General features: G+C 35.4%; 2 protein-coding genes across 2 annotated transcripts; one reads left to right on the top strand and one right to left on the bottom strand.

The window, feature by feature from the left end:
• Nucleotides 1–1,261: 1,261 nt before the first annotated feature.
• On the bottom strand, nt 1,262–3,763 carry LOC104899395 (probable inactive receptor kinase At1g27190). Its single transcript, XM_010686570.3, has one exon. The coding sequence runs from the start codon at nt 3,539–3,541 to the stop codon at nt 1,727–1,729; it is 1,815 nt and encodes a 604-aa protein (XP_010684872.2). The 5' UTR covers nt 3,542–3,763; the 3' UTR covers nt 1,262–1,726.
• Nucleotides 3,764–9,728: 5,965 nt separating this feature from the next.
• Nucleotides 9,729–15,377, top strand: LOC104899394 (hypothetical protein At1g04090). Its single transcript, XM_010686569.3, has 2 exons — nt 9,729–10,257; nt 13,585–15,377. Exons 1-2 carry the CDS (start codon nt 10,140–10,142, stop codon nt 15,150–15,152), a joined length of 1,686 nt encoding a protein of 561 aa, XP_010684871.1. The 5' UTR covers nt 9,729–10,139; the 3' UTR covers nt 15,153–15,377.
• Nucleotides 15,378–19,126: the final 3,749 nt, after the last annotated feature.

Genomic DNA, 19,126 nt, shown 5'->3' on the forward strand with positions numbered 1-19,126 from the left:
TACTAAGCCTATGATAGACGGGATTTTTTAGCATAGAAATTTTAGAATAAACATAAACTTGTCAAATCTTGTTTTATAGCTTTATGTAGTAAGTGGAAAAACGAAAGTAGTTTGGAGAGGGCGGCCACTGGTTTGCCATTTTTGATGATTGGTCTTTAACTCTTTATGGTAGCCGTTTGTTCTTGGCATTTGGTTGGAATATAAATTTCACAGGAAAGAAGAATGTACGACGTAGCTGCATCACTTTACTGTAAAAGTTATCAATTGTCAACGGCTCAAATGCTATGTGAGAAATCACTTCTGTGGTTTAATAGTGGACATATGTTAAAACTTTTCCCATTCTATACCGTTGTTTCATCATACATGGAATGGAATCAAAGAATTTAACTGCTACTGTCTTACTTTGCAATAGATTATTTTGACGACTCCGTGCATTTGCTTACTCCGTGCATTGTTTTTAAGCATTGTTAAGTTGGAATTTCTTGGTGTTATTTGGTTGACAAATTCATAGGAAGTAAAATTTCTTAGGAAGTTCCACTTTTCACAAAATGGAGGAAATTACTTAGCTACGGAGACTTAGGTAAGTGGAAATTCCCATGAAACTTTCACTTCGCATAAATCACCAAACAACATTTAGCAATTCCTAGGAAATATAATTACATGGGAAAATAAATTTCCTAGGAATTTGCACTCCCTACATTCAACTAAACGAGCACTTAGTCAAATTGGAATTCAAGGGCCCAAGGTTACGACCGTATGATTTACGACAACTTTGGAACCAAGGTTACTTAAGGCCCATTCGATATTACTGTCAGTTTTCAGTGTTTGGTTTTATTAATATAAAAGTCATGTGTTATGAAGAGTATAATAAACTTAAAATTAGTATGTTAAACATGTCAATTTTCAAAACTAACAACAGAAAGCTAGATATTGATTTTTCTGGTTTCCAAATTTTTATTTTTAGCTTTTAAAAAAACTGAAACTTGAAAAAAAAGAGAACGAGTCATTAGTTATCAATTCATCCTCATTTAATAATCACTAATAAATATTTACTAATAAATAGTATTAATGGTAATAAATGTAAATATAACTTTTTTTTTTGGTTGTAAAAATGTACATATAATTTATTGGGCGCAAGAATTTATTTACAACATTATTATTAATCATTATTACCATTTTCATAACCATTACTGCCTACCAAGCTGTTGGAGTTGAAAGTGAATGCCATACAATCCAATTTGCTAATAATCATACATGAACAAACTTTTAAACTAAAGAGATTTAAACAGGCATAAAAGTATTCTTTTATCATTACAAGACCAATATTTTCATGAGGGTTCTGAGACTAATAACTGGAGTATGCTATGTAGATAATATATTGTAGATAAGATTGACAAGCTAATATGAATTTGGATACTTTTTTCTAAATTTTTTGAAGATCAAGAAAGAAGAGGTGATCCATCTTTAGATTTACAAGATACAATGATGTATGACATTAGATGCTACAATGAGCTTCAAATAATGCATCTCAAACACTAACAAGATTACAAGAGGGCATATCACAGCCATCAAAAGGCCCAAAGGTAGCTTTCCACCATAAGTGGAGCGTAGCTATATTCTCGTTTGTAACATAGTAAAGCTTCAAGACGACTTCATTATACAGGTGCATTTACCAAATTCTGCATATCAGGATATTCCAGCAGAACAGAACCTCAAATCATAGTGACTAATCAAGATCCTGTCTACCAAAAATCAATGGGAAGTCATCAAATTGCTCGGAAGGATGGTCGTCAATCATGCTGTTTAGTGATTCATAAACCTGAAGCATGGAACATCTATCCTTGGGTCGGGAAACTATACAATTCGAGGCAATTGTGAAGACCTGAAGAATATCCTTGTCATGACCTTTTCCACGTATGTCTTTATCTATGGCTTCAATTGTTCTTCCAGAGCTTGACAGCTGATTCACCCAATCCACCAAGTTGCCCTTGAACACTTCCTCTACAGCAATCACTTCCAAAGGTTTCTGTCCCGTTACTAATTCCAAAAGAACTACACCGAAAGCATAAACATCTCCTTTCAGTGATGCCACCATAGTACTTGAGTACTCCGGTGCTATATACCCAAACTCTCCTAAATCCCCATTAACAAAACTACTCTCATGATGTGTTTCCGAGGCAGAAAGAAGTCTTGCTAGTCCAAAATCGATTATCCTAGCATCCAAATCTTCATCAAGAAGAATTACATTTGAGCTTATGTTTTGGTGCAAATGAGGAGGCTCCACTCCATGATGGAGCCAAGCAAGACCTCTCGCAGCACCCAAACAAATTCTGAACCTCGTTGGCCAATCCAATGCAATTGTCTTTCCATGTAGAACAGAATGCAAAGTCCCATTAGACAAGTGTTTATAAACCAGAAGCTTTTCATCTTCAACAATACAATAGCCCAACAAGGGAACCAAGTTTGGATGCCTAAGCTTTCCCAACCTATTCATCTCCGTCTTAAATACCTTTTCGCTTAACTTACACGCATTCAACCGTTTGATTGCCAACGTAGATCCATCAGGCAACATAGCCTTGTAGGTAGTTCCCATCCTAGTTGAGATCATCACACTCTCTACACTAAAATTGTTGGTAGCAGCCAACAAATCCGACAATTTAACTTTGACAAGCGGCTTCTGAAACAACGAAACCTGAGTAAGTTTGTGAGCCCTCAACCTATCAATCCAAGTACCATCATCTGCTCTTCCAAGTCCATACCCTTCCTTTCTTCTCCTGCTCGCCCTCGAAAAAAACCACCACCATAACCCTAACCCAAACAGCAACGAGGCAGCCGCCCCGAAAACACCAGCTGCTATAATAATAGCCAAATTCTTCTTACTCAACCCATTACAATTTGAGCCAGTTGGTTTCCCACATAGGCCATCATCTCTTTCAAAAGAAGACCTATCAAACTTTCCAAAATAGGCAGGAATTGGGCCAGTTAAATCATTACCAGCAACAGAAAACTCATTGAGCCTGTTCAAATTTGACAATTGCAGTGGAATACTCCCAGATAAATGATTATCAGATAAGTCTAACCTATTCAAATACTGACATTTACCAAGATCGGGTGGTATTTGACCAGATAACTGATTATTAGACAAATCTAAAGTAACCAAGAAAGGAAGCCAGGAACAGATCTTTGAAGGAATAGTACCAGTAAGGGAATTACCAGAAAGATCAAGACTTTGAATGCTAGAACAAAATTCAAGAGAATCTGGGATGTGCCCAGAAAGCTGAAAATCTCTAAGTTGAAGACTAATTAATCTATTTTCTCTGTCATTCCAGCAAGAAGCACCCACAAAATTGCACACAAAACCAACTGAAGCTGAAGAATTTCTGAAGTTCCATGAATTGAGTTTACCTTGTGGGTCATTCAAAGTGTTTTTTATGCCTTCAAGACACTTCACATCATCTTCAACTGCAAGAGAAAAAGTGGTGAGGAGAGAGAAAATGAGGAATATGAAAGTGGGTAGATCTGAGCTTTGTTCCCTCTTCATCACTGATCACAAAAAGGAGGAGATAGACATACAAATTAAACCCAATAACCCAATACAGGAGGAAGAATTGAAGAATGAAGAGATTGGGGGTTTTAGACTTTTAGTTTTACACTTTTACTGTTTTAGGTTTGGTGGTCAACTTTTGGGCATGGTGGAGTTGTGATTATGATTAGCTGGAACTTTTGAAAGCTTTTGTTGAATGGTCCTCGTTTTGGAAAGAAGACTATTTGACTGCTCTTTTATTTTTTTTCGCGCAGTGGGGACGGGGGAGAAAATGTAGGGCTATTTGGACCTGTCAAAAATTAACCCCACTTCAAAATATGATTTAGAAATTAGAACTAATTTGAAAAGAATGTGTAACAGATTAACAGTATTCATATTTATGAGTCTATTCTTAATTTTTCTCCCTTTATCTCACTAGAGCATACTTGAACTTTTTTAAGGATTCATCAAGTATGATAACACTTTATTTTTTGTATCACTTATGCTCAACTTACTCAAAAACCTCTATTACTCTCATTAGTTAGACCAATTTTGAGAATGAGGGAGTGGAAGGGTGGTAAGCCCTTTCATCTTCCACCTGCAGGTTGTGGGTCTCATTAGGGGGGTATGGGGGATTTGAGGTAGGTTGTGTTTAGGTGTCTTGTGAAAAGGTGTTAATATAATTTATCTTACCAAATTTTAAAAAAAAAAAAATAGTTAGACCAATTTTGAGGTTATCAAATTCTCTCTCCTATTATCTCTATTATATAAGGGAAGGGGGAGTAATGGTGTCCTCTTTTGAAATGTCTATTTTGCCCCCCTTCCCATTCTAAATTACAAATTCACTTACAATTCAAAGGGGCTCTAAACAAAAATACCAAAAATATAATTATAACAATCACTCACAAGTCAACTAAAATCATAAAATTGCATAATTTACGTTATGCAAATCACTAAAATTAGGAAACTTTATAAAAACTTAAAAATTCACTTACAAACTACAACCTATGAAAAAATTGACTTGAAATTAAAGTGTCCACTTTCTTTACAATTTATGAAGTACTGTACTTAATTCAAAAATCAACTAAAAGATTATAATATTAGAAATCATAAATAAATTCAATAAAATTTCTATTTTGTTCATAGAATTTAACTTTGAAAAGTAAAAACAAAAAACAAAAAAAATGGTGAGAGACTTAAGTGACATAAACTAAACCAATCAAATTTTACAACTAAAAACAATTATACTTTGTATGTCTAATGTTCAAATTTTGACTCTTATACCGAAGAAAATCGAGTTTCTGTTTCGAAAAAAAATCAAGCACACATCGCGTGCACAAAATTCTAGTTTACCATATTCCATCGTATTTTCTTTCTCCTTTATTCATCTCAATTTTTACCATATTTATCATTTTTCAGGCATTAAAGATACACTAGTGACGCATTGTTATAATTTAATATTTTTTTAACGCTAAATAAGTGTTTAATGAAAAAGAAGTGTGTATGAAAAATGTATAGAAATATCTCAATATTAGGATCTATGTATAGAGAGGAGAAAAATAAAGTTGTTGGTAAAGTTTTCTTTTTTAAAAAATTAGTTATTAAATATAACCATTATTTAGAAATAACAGTCAAAAAATCATAAATATTGTCTTCTAATAATAGTCGTTCAGATCTTCTAATTACAACCATTAAATATGGACCACACCTCCCATAAACCAATGGATCTTCGCCACTTGTCACACCCAACTCATTGTTTTAGAAAAACCAAATTGGTGAACGATCTATACTCACAAACTGGAAAACACTCTCTCTCTCTTCCATTTTTTCTGTCTCTTCATTGTTTAATATTTCTTTTATCTTCTCTTATGAACCATGGAAGGTTCAACGTTGATACTACTCGTAGTTCACATCATTTTCCACTAACTTTATCACCTAATGTTCACATTTCATATTTTCATACCTACATTCATTAACCTCCCCATCTACCTTTTGTTTCCTACTTTTCCAAACCCCACCACCTTTTCTCTCTTCTACTTTTCATACCCCACCAATATCAATAAAATAGTTTGATTCATCACAAAATTTTTAGATAATATTAATTAAATTAAAATCTGACAATATTACTTAAATAAAAATATGATATTTATAATTAAATAATTACCTTCTAATTAATTGGATTAATTCATTAATTGTATTACATTAACAAAAATGTCATTTTTAATTACACTAGTTTACCCATTTTTCTCAATAATTGGGGTTATTAATTTGACAATTACACTTATTGCTAATTATAATAATTTACCAGATTTTAATGTTAATGGTTACGACAAATAAATACGTAAAAAATAACATAAATTCATTTTAAAACATAGATAAAATTGAACAAAGTATCGTACAATTAATCTTTAATAAAATATTGCAATAATTTAGATCTTCAATCGTCAACGATAGACTGGCGATAATTTTGCCAAATATGTTGAGCCAAGTCTCTTTCTAAGGCGTTGGACACATTTCTATCTCATGCATCAGCTCGCCTCTCCATATATCGTTCCATGTCAATATCACTAAATCGACCAGGTTGAACAGAAGAGTTTGTACGCGTTGATCCGCTAATAGTTGTCCTATTTTCTAGCTCGAATTTCGACATGTCACCATAATTATAATATATATTTCTCTCATCCTCAACAATCATATTATGAATAATAATACAAGCCAACATTATCTAACACAACAAGTGTTCATCCCATACAAGAGCTGGTCGTTGGATTATTGCGAAACGTGATTTGAAGAACGCCAAAGGCCCGCTCTACATCTTTTCGGACGGATTGTTTTCGCTGAGACGTTGAGTGAACAACTCATCCACGAGATCCATTGGGAGTCGAGGAGGAACATTGCCCACTTAGGATATATCCCATCAATTAGATAGTATCCTTTGGTATATGTGTCCCCATTGACTGTAAAGTTCACTAGAGGAGCTATACTTTGATATAAATCATCGAACGTACCAGAGATCGCTGCAACACGTTGATGTCATTGCAAGTTCCAAGTGTTCTAAAAATGCATGACATATCCATAAGTCACCAAAGACAACGACTTCTAAAATAATCGTTGCAGATAGGGATGGGCATGGGTCCAGGACCGTACCCGGACCCTGTTAGACCCAACCCTAATTTAAGGGTCTAGGTCCAACTTTTTTAAACCCTAAGGGTCCGGGGGTGGGTCCAAGTGAATTTTTTAGGGTCCGTGTCTTAAAGTTTTACACCCAGACCCGACCTTTAGACCCTAAACTTATTTAATATATACATTTTAACTTTTTTTTAAAAAACAAACTGATTTTCGAAAAGACTAAAACCTAAACTAAAACACCCATTCTGAACTCTTATGTAACTTGTGTTTGTTTTGTTTTTTCAATTTGTTTCGTTTTTTTTTTCAGTTTATATGTTTGTGAATTGTGTTTGTTTTTTTTTTTTTTCCGTTTATAAGTTTGTGTTTGTTTCCTTTTTTTTAATTTATATGTCTGTGTTTGTTTCATGCGAATTCTTGTGTTTGTTTCATGCGATTTTTTGTGTTTGTTTCATGCGATTTTTTTGTGTTTGTTTCATGCGATTTTTTGTGTTTGTTTCATGCGAATTTTAGATGATTATTGATATTAATAATGCTTAAAATTTGGCAAAATAGAGAATTTAGGCCTGGACCCTCCAGACCCTATGGGTCTGGGCCAGGGTCCAATTTTTTCATACCCTTAGGGTCAGGGTCCGGGTCCGAGTCTGCGTCTCCAAAAAGATTTTAGGGTTCGGGTCTAGGGTCCGGCTGGACCAGACCCAGACCTGACCCTTGCCCATCCCTAGTTGCATATTTACTCCTTTGGGATAATCTTTTCCATGTACGCGATCAGTTTTCCCATTGCCAATTCATGCAATCTATATTGTCCATCACGCCTAAGAATCCCCGTCTTTGTCTGTCATGTAGGAGGCGCTGCAAATATGTAACAGTAGGCCTCCACAATTACTCTTCTATGAACGTCTTTCGAACCCCTTCATCAAAGTGAACAAGGCTTTCTTTTGCAGTTGACTGAGCTACTTTGATGTACTCATCAATAGAATCAGCTTCTACCCCATAGGCTAGCATCCTCAATGTTGCTGTGCATTTTTGCATAGGAGTGGCTCCTAGTTTTCCAGTAGCGTCGCGACGTTGCTCGAAGTATTCGTGTTGTTTTGCAGTAATTGCCTCCACAATTCGAAAGAATAGAGAGTTACGCATACAAAATCTAAGGTTTTGGAGTCGCCTTATAATAACAGGGGACACGCAAGGTTTTGGAGTTGCTTGTTAAAACACAGGCGATGCATAAGGTTCAACTTAGACAACCATAAAAAAAAGAAATTATAATAGGCTTTTCGTGTCGCCTGTTATATAATATTCGACTCATTAGGTTTATGTGTCCCACCTAAACTAGAAGGCGGCGTCTTAGGTAAATTGTCCCAGATGAAAATTTGTTGAGAGAATTACCTATCATGTCGCCTAATAACTAAGAGGCGATATGATAGGTTTGCGTGTCGAATTTTGAATAATAGACGACTCTATAGGTTGTACATGAAAATTGTTGGAAACCCGCTCACTTAAAATTTTGGGCGCCACAAAATTGCAATATATATATATTTTGAGAAGTTACATTGTACTAATCTTTTATTCAAGTAAAAGAATAAACAAGAAATTAAAAAAAAAATGCCCAGTAACAGCAATAAGGCAAATAACTCAATTACACCCACTACTTTACCTAGCTTAGGGATGGCAGTGGGGCGGGTTAAGTAGGAGAGTTGCCTCATCCTCGCCAAATTGGGGCGGGGATGGGTCTAGGTTCGGCGGGGATGGGGTTGGGATGGGGATTAAAATTATACCCGCAATGCATGGGTGGTGAAGCGGGTGTGGATCTTATGTTATACCCGCCCCATCCCCGCCCGCCTCGCCCCACCCCCGCCCGCCCCTCCCCACCCCTGCCTGCCCCGCATATTTCTTATTGAAATTCTATTTATATACATATATTACTAATGTATTTGAAGACACTTTTGAAATGTAATAAAACATTTGCCTTTGTTAATGTATTTTAACTTTTCTTTTACTATATTACATTGTGATTTTGTGAAGTAGATAACTATAATAGGCTTTTTTTGGTGGATTTTTTGCGGGGATGAAGTGAGTATGACGCGGGTACGACGCGGGTGCGGGGGTGGGTCTAGAATTTCCCCCCGCAATTGGTGGTGGGGCGGGGATGGGGATGGAATCTTCCCTCGCAATGAGTGGTGGGGCGGGGATGGAGATGAGAATTTAATGCGGGTGCGGGTGTGGGGGTACCATCCTCCGCATCCGCCCCGCCCAATTGCCATCCCTAACGTAGCTCTTTCAATACGTCTTCTTCAAACCTCCTGGGGTTCTTCATTTGCGTGACCTCATATAATTAAATTGTTTTAGTTGTAGGTCAAATTATCCTACTGATCACCAGATGTAAATGTGTAATAATCAAAATAAATTAATTAATTATCTCCATAATATTTTCCTATATATATTTAGTAATTAAAAATTATCAGATGCTTATCAATCCTCCTCCTCATCTTTAGTATGAAGCAATCTTTAGGAGTGTGTAAATGAGAAATTAGAGACAATGTCGCATAGAGTTCTGCAAATGATAAGATAGATGATTTAGGGTTCATTTGGTAGGGCGTATAACATTTTCATGTTAAACTGTTTTACTCTATTTTCAATTTTACATTGTTTGGTTTGCAAATGAATATAAAACCATTTTTCCTAAGAGTAAATTGTTCTCCCCATGATGGAAATTCATTTTCCCTTTAAAATGAAGGAAAAATTGTTTTCCTTCCTTTTCCTTATCTCTCTTATACACTCCTCTCACTACATCCTCACTTTGCCTTTCATGTTCCTTTCATTTCGTCATTTTTCTTACATGGAACCAACAACGAAAAATTAATCTTAGAATTATATTTTTTGTTGTAAATTATTTTCCATGAAAATCATTTTACATGAAAAATGTTTTACACCAACCAAACGTAGTCTTAGACTCGTTGCTCTATAAATTAGTGACATCTATTTATTGTGTATTGGATTATTGGATTATTGGATTATTGGATTATTGGATTATTGGATTATTGGATTATTGGATTATGGGTAGGTCTACACTACACATCTTCTTTCTTTGTTACTGAGGCCCAAGAATACTTCCAGTTGAGGGAAGTGGGAAGTGATGGGAACCAATTCCAAAAGGACAAAAGGAATCGATGCTTTGCTTTTCATCAATTCCCACAAATACAAATGCCATTCTTTTCCTTCCTTCTTCCTTCAATTAAGAATCAAACTAGTCATTTCGATCTTCCTTTAACCCATCTTTCATTTTCTTTTCAAACAAAAATACCTCTGAATAGAACAAAAACAATGAACAATATAGCTCCAAATTTGACCCATCAATCCCAAGTTTTTGGGAATCCCAATAATTCGCAATTCAAGTTCCAAACTTTGTCGATTGTATAGGTTCCCACAAGACCAATCACTTTATTGGGCAAAAGAAAAAATTGGGTTTGATCAGTTTATGGCAGAGTTTTAGTTGATGGAGAGGTTGAGGAAGTTATTTAGGTGGCAGAGGATTTACGAGAATAATTCTATAGCTATGTGTCCTTCCTTCACTACTTTCTTATTGCCAGCTCCATTGCCTCATTGGCCTAAAGGTGTGTGTGTTTTTTTTTTCTTTTTGGTCATTTTGAAGAATACCCAGTATAGTATTTGGGTTTTTTATTATATGGTTGATTATGTACAAATGATCATGTTGGTTGATGTTGAAAATGTAAATATTGTTCATATTTGTATTCTTTAGTTTGTGCAATTATTATTGATTTAACTAAGACTTTCCAAATTTTTACATGGTTTGCTTGTGTATGGCTTATTGAGTTTATGTGGTTGGATGTAGTTTGTATTTGAGTTAATTGATTGTGGGTCAATATAGAGACTAGAGATAAAATCTTTTTCAACATGGATTGCCATTTTCCTAAATGATGGTCGCTTAATTATTATGTTATGGTTTGACAGTTGACATAGTGCCTAAAAGGAAATCCTACGTCCATTTTGGAAATATAATTATATACTCCGTACCGTAGGTGAGAGTGAGAGAATGTTGGTTGAGACTTTTATGTAAGACATACTCTCCTCAAGTCCGGATAGACAGCCTACTACTAATATAGCTTAAAAAAACGGTTTTTTTCACCACGTACTCTTGTGGTATTTTAAAGTTTATAGGGTACCCCAATTGTTTGAAAAATATACTAGGCATCCTTATGATTTCAACAAAATGTATGAAATGCCCTTAATAACTAATGACATCGTGATTCAATTAGTCATTAACCCTTGTGACCCTAATTAACCTCTCTAACACTAACCCCTAACCCCCTAAAACCTAACCACCACCCTGAACCCTAACCACCATAGCCCCCCTCTGCCCCTCCCACCCCTTCCTGCATCCCCCCTTTGCCCTCCCCCGCAACCCCACTCACGAACCCCCTGCAGCCCTCCCTCGTAGCCCCATCATGCTCGTGGGGGAGGCAGAGGAGGGCTGTGGTGGTTGGGTGGTTAGCGTTTAGGGTGGGGATTAGGGTTTTTGGACTAGGGTTAGATGTGTTAATCAGGGCTAATGACTAACGGAAACTTGACACCGTTAGTCATTACGGGTTTTATTGAAAGAGTAAGATTATGTGGTGCAATTTTTAAACAACAGGGGTACCCCATGAATTTTGAATACCACAGGGGTACTTGGTGAAAAAACAGTAAAAAAAAAATATTAAGTTGAGTTGGATTTCATTACAACAACCCACAACAAGTCTCTATTAATGGTGGATAGACTACCCAGTGGTAGACAAAGTTTTTTCCCCTCAATTCCTCTAGAATTGCCACAATCATTTTGGCACAAATTTTTAGGAAAGTGAAAAGAGATTTAGGTAGATGAGTATATGTGGACCCAATTGTAAAGAAAAGTATAGAGAAAATATTGCTAAAAAGATATGTAGCAAATAAATTGGTACCGCACGTTTGCGAATGCACTTTTTTAACCTTAAATAGCTTTTATTACATATTAGTAAAAACTATAACGATTTAATATTAATAAAGTAGACGAATCAAACAAGATCATACATGACTTTTTCTTATATATCGAGAAGTATTTAGAAGATTCACTCTAAGGGGTCGCCTGGATTAAGGGAAATACGAGGGGAAAGATTGATGGGGTAAAATTTATGGGTTTTTTGAAGGTTTGGTATGAGAGTGAAGATCACATGGATTAATCCATTACTCCAAAAATGAGGGTAAGAATTACCCCACCACCACTCTTAGGTAACTTTTGCCTCTATCTATGTGCTGGGAAGATATGGAGGTAGGAGACAGAGAGGAAGGAAAATAGAGCATGATGACTGAGAAAAAGATATTTCCTCTTTACTAATACCAAACTTACCAATTAGTAAAATCTACTCCTTTAATAGATCATCTTGAACTAATTCCCCCCTCATTATTAACCCCTTAATGATTCTTGTGATTCCTGGCATGTCCTAATTGTAAATAGTGTAAAGATTCTAAGCAGGAAGAATAAAAAAAAAAATTCAGAGTGAGTACAGACTGAGGTAGGGATGGGAAGAGAAAATGTTGAACCCCATGTATGTTGTACACATGTGAGTTGTCCCACATTGGAGAAAGAGGAGAGAAAGTACCATAATATAAGCTAAAGGAGCTACTCCTACTATTGCCAATTAGTTTTAGTATGGAACCTTCTTTGGACTTGTATGTGGACCGAAATCTCCTCCTCCAGGTTGCCCAGGCCCATTTTCAGTCATATCAAATTTATCATAAAACCATTATGCCATGAAATTTGTGCCCTGCATCAAACAAATGCAAACTGTTCTTTCCTGAAACTCTAGTCGTTTCAGCAATATGACATTATGGCCTGTGGCCTATGTTCAGTCTCCGCTATTTGTCAAGTAATTGAGTTTGGGGTGTCCTTAAATATGTGCAAGTGCAACAGTTAGAGAAATTGTTAATTGGCTGACTAAAGAATAAAAGATGTTGAAAATACTTCTTTGTCTGAATTTAACTCAACTTGACACTCCTTTGAAAATAACTCCAATTGGTCTATATTAGATAGCAGCTTAAAACCATCAAATTTGCACTAAATCTGTTGGTTTCTCTTTTTGTTATGAATCTTGCTGTTTGCCTGTTGTATGTATATTTTTTATTTTTTTGTGTTTCTTCCTCTTAGATTACTTGCATGTTATTCTTATCTTTTCCCTTTTTCTTTTCTTTTGAGTCACGTAAGGAATTTGCTGTACCGTACCCAGCATGTCTAAACTCACGGCATTAGAATGTTAGACTCTACTTGTTTCTGCTCTTTTATATGTGGTGTCAGTTTTGAGTTTCTCTTCACTTACAATGTTTTAGTTCTCTTCTGAAAGGCTGTAAGGTTTGAGGAATTACTAATTATTTTCTTAAATGTACCTGAGACCAGCTGTTATTTTTCATTTTTTCTGAATTGAACTTCATAATCATATATAGTGGAAAATCAGTCAAATTTTATGGGGATATGTTTATTTGGTCTTCAATACAACTATTTTGGGTCAAAAATTGCTTGCCTTCCATTTAAGACTTTCTGAGTATTTGCTTGCTGCTTAAATTGACAAAGATGGCTGCTATTTGTGGACTACATTAGCAGTTTAACCTTTAGACTGAGCTTGGATTTTGAATTCATTCATATTATGCTAATTATTCAAAAGCACTTGTTTAGACTTAAGTGATTGAATTTAGAGGGTCTTAACGCCAAAGCTCAGTAAAACAGGGATTTGTACTTCACATGCATCAAGTAGGTTTATACTGGAATATCCTAGGACCAATTTATAGTGGTTTTATGAATTTAGATGTAGTGGCTTACATGCCGAAGGGCATACTTCCTTTTCTTTGATAATTAATTGTGAATTTGAAATGACCTGAAGAATCACCCTTACCTATTTGTTGAATTCTACTAGGACGAGGATTTGCCAATGGAAACATCAATCTCGGAGAGCTTGAAGTTGTACAAATAACTAGGTTCGAGTTTATTTGGGGCTCTCATCTTTCACATGACAATAGAAAAGGTATTTCATTCTATAAGCCTTTAGGTCTACCTAAAGGCTTCTACGGCCTTGGTCATTACTGCCAACCAAACGACAAGCCTTTAAATGGCTATGTTCTCGTTGCTAAGGATGTAGTGTCGCACAACCGTGGCTCCCCAGCTCTTGTGATGCCTGTTGACTATTATTTGGTCTGGAATTCAGATGATGGAATGAGAGTTCAAGATCAACCTGGCTATTTTTGGGTTCCCAAGCCTCCTTCAGGCTATAAAGCCTTAGGGTTTGTTGTAACAAACCAGGCTGGTAAACCGGATTTGGGTGAAGTGAGATGTGTGAGAGAGGACCTTGTCGATGGGAGTGAGACTTGCGGTTTATTGCTTGAAACACTGTCGAGATTCCAAAAAATCCCTTTTAAAGTATTTAAGACTAGACCTCGTCATCGAGGTATGCAGGGGAGAGGAGTCTCTGTAGGGACATTCTTTTGTACTAGACGATTGACTGCAGTAGAAGAAATTCCCATTGTGTGTTTAAAGAACAACGATCCCAATTTGGATGCAATGCCAAATGTTGATCAGATCCATGCACTAATTCATCACTATGGTCCCACCGTATTCTTCCACCCTAGAGAGGTCTACTTTCCGTCTTCTGTTTCATGGTTCTTCAGAAATGGAGCTCTTCTGTTTAAAGCAGGGCAGTATACTGGTGAACCTATTGATGCCGAAGGCTCTATTCTCCCTGGTGGTGGAACAAATGATGGAGAGTACTGGTTAGATTTACCTGCTGATGATAGAAGGGAAGTTCTGAAGCGTGGAAATCTTGCAAGTGCCAAACTTTATGTTCATGTGAAACCAGCTTTAGGTGGTACATTCACTGATGTAGCAATGTGGTTGTTTTCACCTTTCAATGGACCAGCCACCCTAAAAATTGGACCAACTAATATGGCTATGAGCAGGATAGGAGAACATATTGGTGATTGGGAACATTTTACTCTTCGTATTAGCAACTTCACCGGTGAACTTCAAAGCATATACTTCTCGCAACACAGTGGTGGAGTGTGGATAAGCGCTTGTGATTTGGAGTTCATAGAAGGGAATCGAGCTATTGTCTATGCATCAAGACATGGCCATGCTTGCTTTCCATATCCGAGGACCTATCTTCAAGGGTCCTCGAGTCTTGGTATTGGGATAAGAAATGATTGTGCTAGAAGCGACTTCTCTTTGGATTCTAGCACCCATTATCAGATTGTTGCTGCTGAATATCTAGGTGAAGCTGTTACAGAGCCTTGCTGGCTGCAGTATATGAGGGAATGGGGACCAAAAATTGTTTATGATTCGAGGAAAGAGTTTGATAAGGTGATCAAACGACTTCCCTGGCTGACAAGGCTTTCAACTGCAATTGGCAAGTTACCGACGGAACTTTCCCAGCAGGAAGGACCAACTGGTCCAAAGGAAAAGAACAATTGGTCAGGGGATGAAAGATGGTAGTAAAAACAGAAGTCGTAACTTTGGGGTTGCATTTGGTGTACCATGTCATGTCCAGCATCCATTGTTGTCAAAATTCTTTCTGAGTGTCTTGTATTGAGATTATTCTAACAAGATTTCTTTTCATAAGACTTCCAGCTCCTTGGAGGCAAGAAGAGATAACAACTGCAACTCTGTAAGTGTATGTAATACATAAATACATATATTAATGTGAATATTTTAATGAAATGGACTGCTGCTCTTAAATACAAGGTAAACCTAGAATTAGGTTGGAGCTGTAGATCTCTAACCGGAACTTAGAAGTCGACTAACTTGATGGAAACAGAACAATCAGAATATGACCGATTCTTCATAAATTTTCATATCTTTAGAGAATTACATAAAATTGATCCAAGCCCGAAATTGTCCCATTGAATCGTAAACTTTAAATGAGGTACATATAAAGCAAAATATATTTATCTATACAAATATATTAAAAGACGTGCTTGACAATGTATACACGCCACGTTGCACCTCTATTAAGATTTAGATTTGAACATGTGACCTCTTGCTACTATAAATGACATAATTATCATCTCAACCAACTTCTAGGGCTTGTTTTCTTCGGCATAAAACAGCTGAACTGAACTGATTGGAGCTGAATTGAACTGAAATGAACTGAATTGAATTGAATTAAATTAAATTGAATTAGATTGAATGTAATAAATATATAAATAATATATAAACAATAATAATATGAATATTAAATAATAATTATAATGATAAGTAATAATAATGAATAATAATAATACTATTTTAGATATTTTTAAATGATAGTTATAAATAAATAATATTAATAATCATATATTAATAATAATAATAATTAATGATAATAATGATAATTAATAATTATTATTTTATATTATTTGTATTAACATATTAATACTTGATGGATATATAATAAACAATAATATCTAAGAAGTAAATTAATATTACTATTTTAATAATTAGATTTAATAATATAATAATATTTAGTAATAAAAATAATGATTGGGTTGGACCGAGAAAATTACATCATAAACTATTTTGACGCGATTTGATTGGTTTATGGGCTACAAAACGTGGGTTTATTTGTGCTTTGACCTAAACATGTTCCTCCTAATAATAATGAGTAAAGCTATAATAAAAAAAAATATAGAAATAATAATAATAATAATAATAATAATAATAATAATAATAATAATAATAATAACAATACTTAATAGTAATGATATAAAAATAAATAAATAAATTATAATAATAACAATAATAATAATAATATTAAAAATAATAGTAATAATAGTAATAAGAGTAATTAGTAACATAAATTATACCAACATAATTATAATATTTAACAAAATGGTTATAAAAGAATGCAGCTGAACTGAACTGAATTAAACTGAACTGATTGGAGCTGAACTGAACTGAATTGATTGGAGCTGAACTGAACTGAAAATAAGCTGGGGAGAACAGACCCTTAATCATGTTTTAAGTATCCATATTATTATATTTGTACCTTTTAAATATTGATTGTTTCCTTAATATATTTTAGTGGGAATGGCATAAAATGCATATCAAGTTCGAAAACACAATATCAACCCGAGGCAATGTCCGGACCCAAATTCTAGTACTAATATATTAAAAGGTAGGTGTTCAGAAACATGTCATATCATATGCTTAATAAGTTATATGTGATACATAACTTTGTATTGTAAAATTCAATCATGCGACCAATAAGTTGTAAAGTAGACACCTTACTATCTCAACCAACTATTAGATGTGCTCTTTAATCCACGTAAATATATATAACTTGGAACATATATATATACTAGAGGTGATCATGGGCCGGGCCAGGCCGCGGTAAAAAAAATTGCCCATTGGTCGGGCCGGGCCAAATTTTGTGCCCAAAGCCGCTATTTCGGGCCAAAATAAGCAGGTTTTTCGGAAATCGGGCCGAGCAAAAAAATAGACTAACAAGTCATTTTTGGCTTGCCCAAAGTTCGCCCAAACCAAAAAAAATTCGAGTCGTGCCTGACCACGGGCCAAAAATCAAACCGAACCGGGCCAAAATGACCAGCTCTAATATGTACAAAATAATTTAAAAAAATTATAAATTCAAAACATAAAAGTATTATTTAAAATAAAAACTCGAACTTCTCCCAAGTTATACCCTAGTTTATACTCGAAAAAGGTTATTTAGTGAAATTATGTTCAAGAAGGGACAAGACACTTTTAAAAATTTTGCCTTGAGTTGACTTTCCCAATATTTAGGTGCATCCGTTTATATATAATTGTCAAATCTTGATTGCCAGAGTACATACGCAATAACATTTACTCTATAAACAAACTACATCCTCTGTTTTTTTTTTACCTGCAACATATTTTCATTAAATATAGAGTAGTTTAAATCAGCAGTATTAATATGTCGAAGTAAGATGGTAAAGAAGCCGTGAAGGTCATACATATCTGATAAACGTTGATTAATTCAGCAAATTAAGGTGACACATTCGAAATTAATGAAGGAAAAACAAACACAATTTCTATTACAAATAAACAGATTTACAAATGATAAATCTGTCAAAAGTCTCCGAAATCCATCAGAAAAGAGAGAGACTCTCAAAGTATTATTATCAGAAAAATAAATGTCTCTAATGACGGCTTAAAACGTTTAAATACTTTTAGCAAAGCCATAATACGAGAATTAACTAAAAACAAAATTTAGAAATTATTAAAATGTTGTATTCTGGCCCCAAACAAATTCGGATGGCTTAAAAGCCTGTAGGTCACAACATAATGGTGAGTTGCACTCGTTGACCCCTTTCCGTTCAGAAAAGGGATTTTGTTAAAATCATTTCATCCTTTTTAGACTATGGGCTTCTTTGTCGAACCGTGCATCTAACCATCATGCGTCATAAAGGCATACATGACTGAGGGTGAGCACAACTGCGTACCCGGTGGAATTTCTTAGACCCGGAATTGGTGGATCCCAAAATACTGGAATTGTAATTGAAACTGGTTCAACCGAATACTAAATCATCGGACCAATACTTGAAACTGTTGGGTACTAGGTCCGGAACTGGGTACTCGATTGTCAATTTAACAGCATACGAAATGGGCCGATTGAGCCATATAATTCAAATAGCAATTAAATGGACCTAAAGGCCTACTAACTTTTTACTTAGAAACTTTTTACTTAATTATATTTGGGTCATCTGATAACCTCACAAATACCAAAAACCAATTCCATGTGTCGGGTACTTGGTCCTAGAAACAATTCCACCGGGTACCCCAAACCCATAACTAGTTATACTGGGTACCCAACAGGTAATCGGTCTGAAAAAATACTACCTAGACTTGGAATCGTATGCAAATGGATCTTCTTTTTTGGACCCCGGACCCGACAGGTAATCGGTTTGAAAAAATACTACCTAAGCTTGGAATCGTATGCAAATGGATCTTCTTTTTTGGACCCTGGACTCGGCAGGTCCAGACCAGGTCTAAGTCTGGGTCTCGGTACGGATAACCATAATTTTTGCTCAGCCCTATACATGACTAGTGTGAGGCTCAACCACATAATTTTTTAATTAAAGAGGGGATCATTAGTGCATTTTATTAGTCGTGGTAGTTAGATAAAGTGTCTATAAGTATATGTTACGTAGTATGAAACTAGTAATTTAATACAACAACTCCCAACTTCAGGTTCTTAATTTGGAGACTCGTGCAACAATGATTGGACTCGAATCCCGATACTGAGCTCCGACTAGCCACCTGCAAAAAAGGGACCACCCTGGAGGTTTGGGTGGTTTTTCCCCCTCCGATGCTTAAGTCAGATATCAGGGTTATATGAAGGAACTTTTAGAGAGAGAAAGTAGAGAGAGAGAGAATTTATGGCAGAATAAAAGTACTATGCTCTGAAAAACGTACCTTTCCCCTGATTCCAAGGACTATTTATACTTTTT

This window comes from Beta vulgaris, chromosome 7, assembly GCF_026745355.1.
Source record: "Beta vulgaris subsp. vulgaris cultivar EL10 chromosome 7, EL10.2, whole genome shotgun sequence".
Classification (NCBI taxonomy): Eukaryota; Viridiplantae; Streptophyta; class Magnoliopsida; order Caryophyllales; family Amaranthaceae; genus Beta; species Beta vulgaris.

Coding starts and splice junctions, on each gene's coding strand:
- LOC104899395 (XM_010686570.3), bottom strand. CDS start 3,541: ATGAAGAGGGAACAAAGCTCAGATCTACCCACTTTCATATTCCTCATT.
- LOC104899394 (XM_010686569.3), top strand. CDS start 10,140: ATGGAGAGGTTGAGGAAGTTATTTAGGTGGCAGAGGATTTACGAGAAT. Junction 10,258..13,584: donor ATTGCCTCATTGGCCTAAAG/GTGTGTGTGTTT, acceptor GAATTCTACTAG/GACGAGGATTTGCCAATGGA.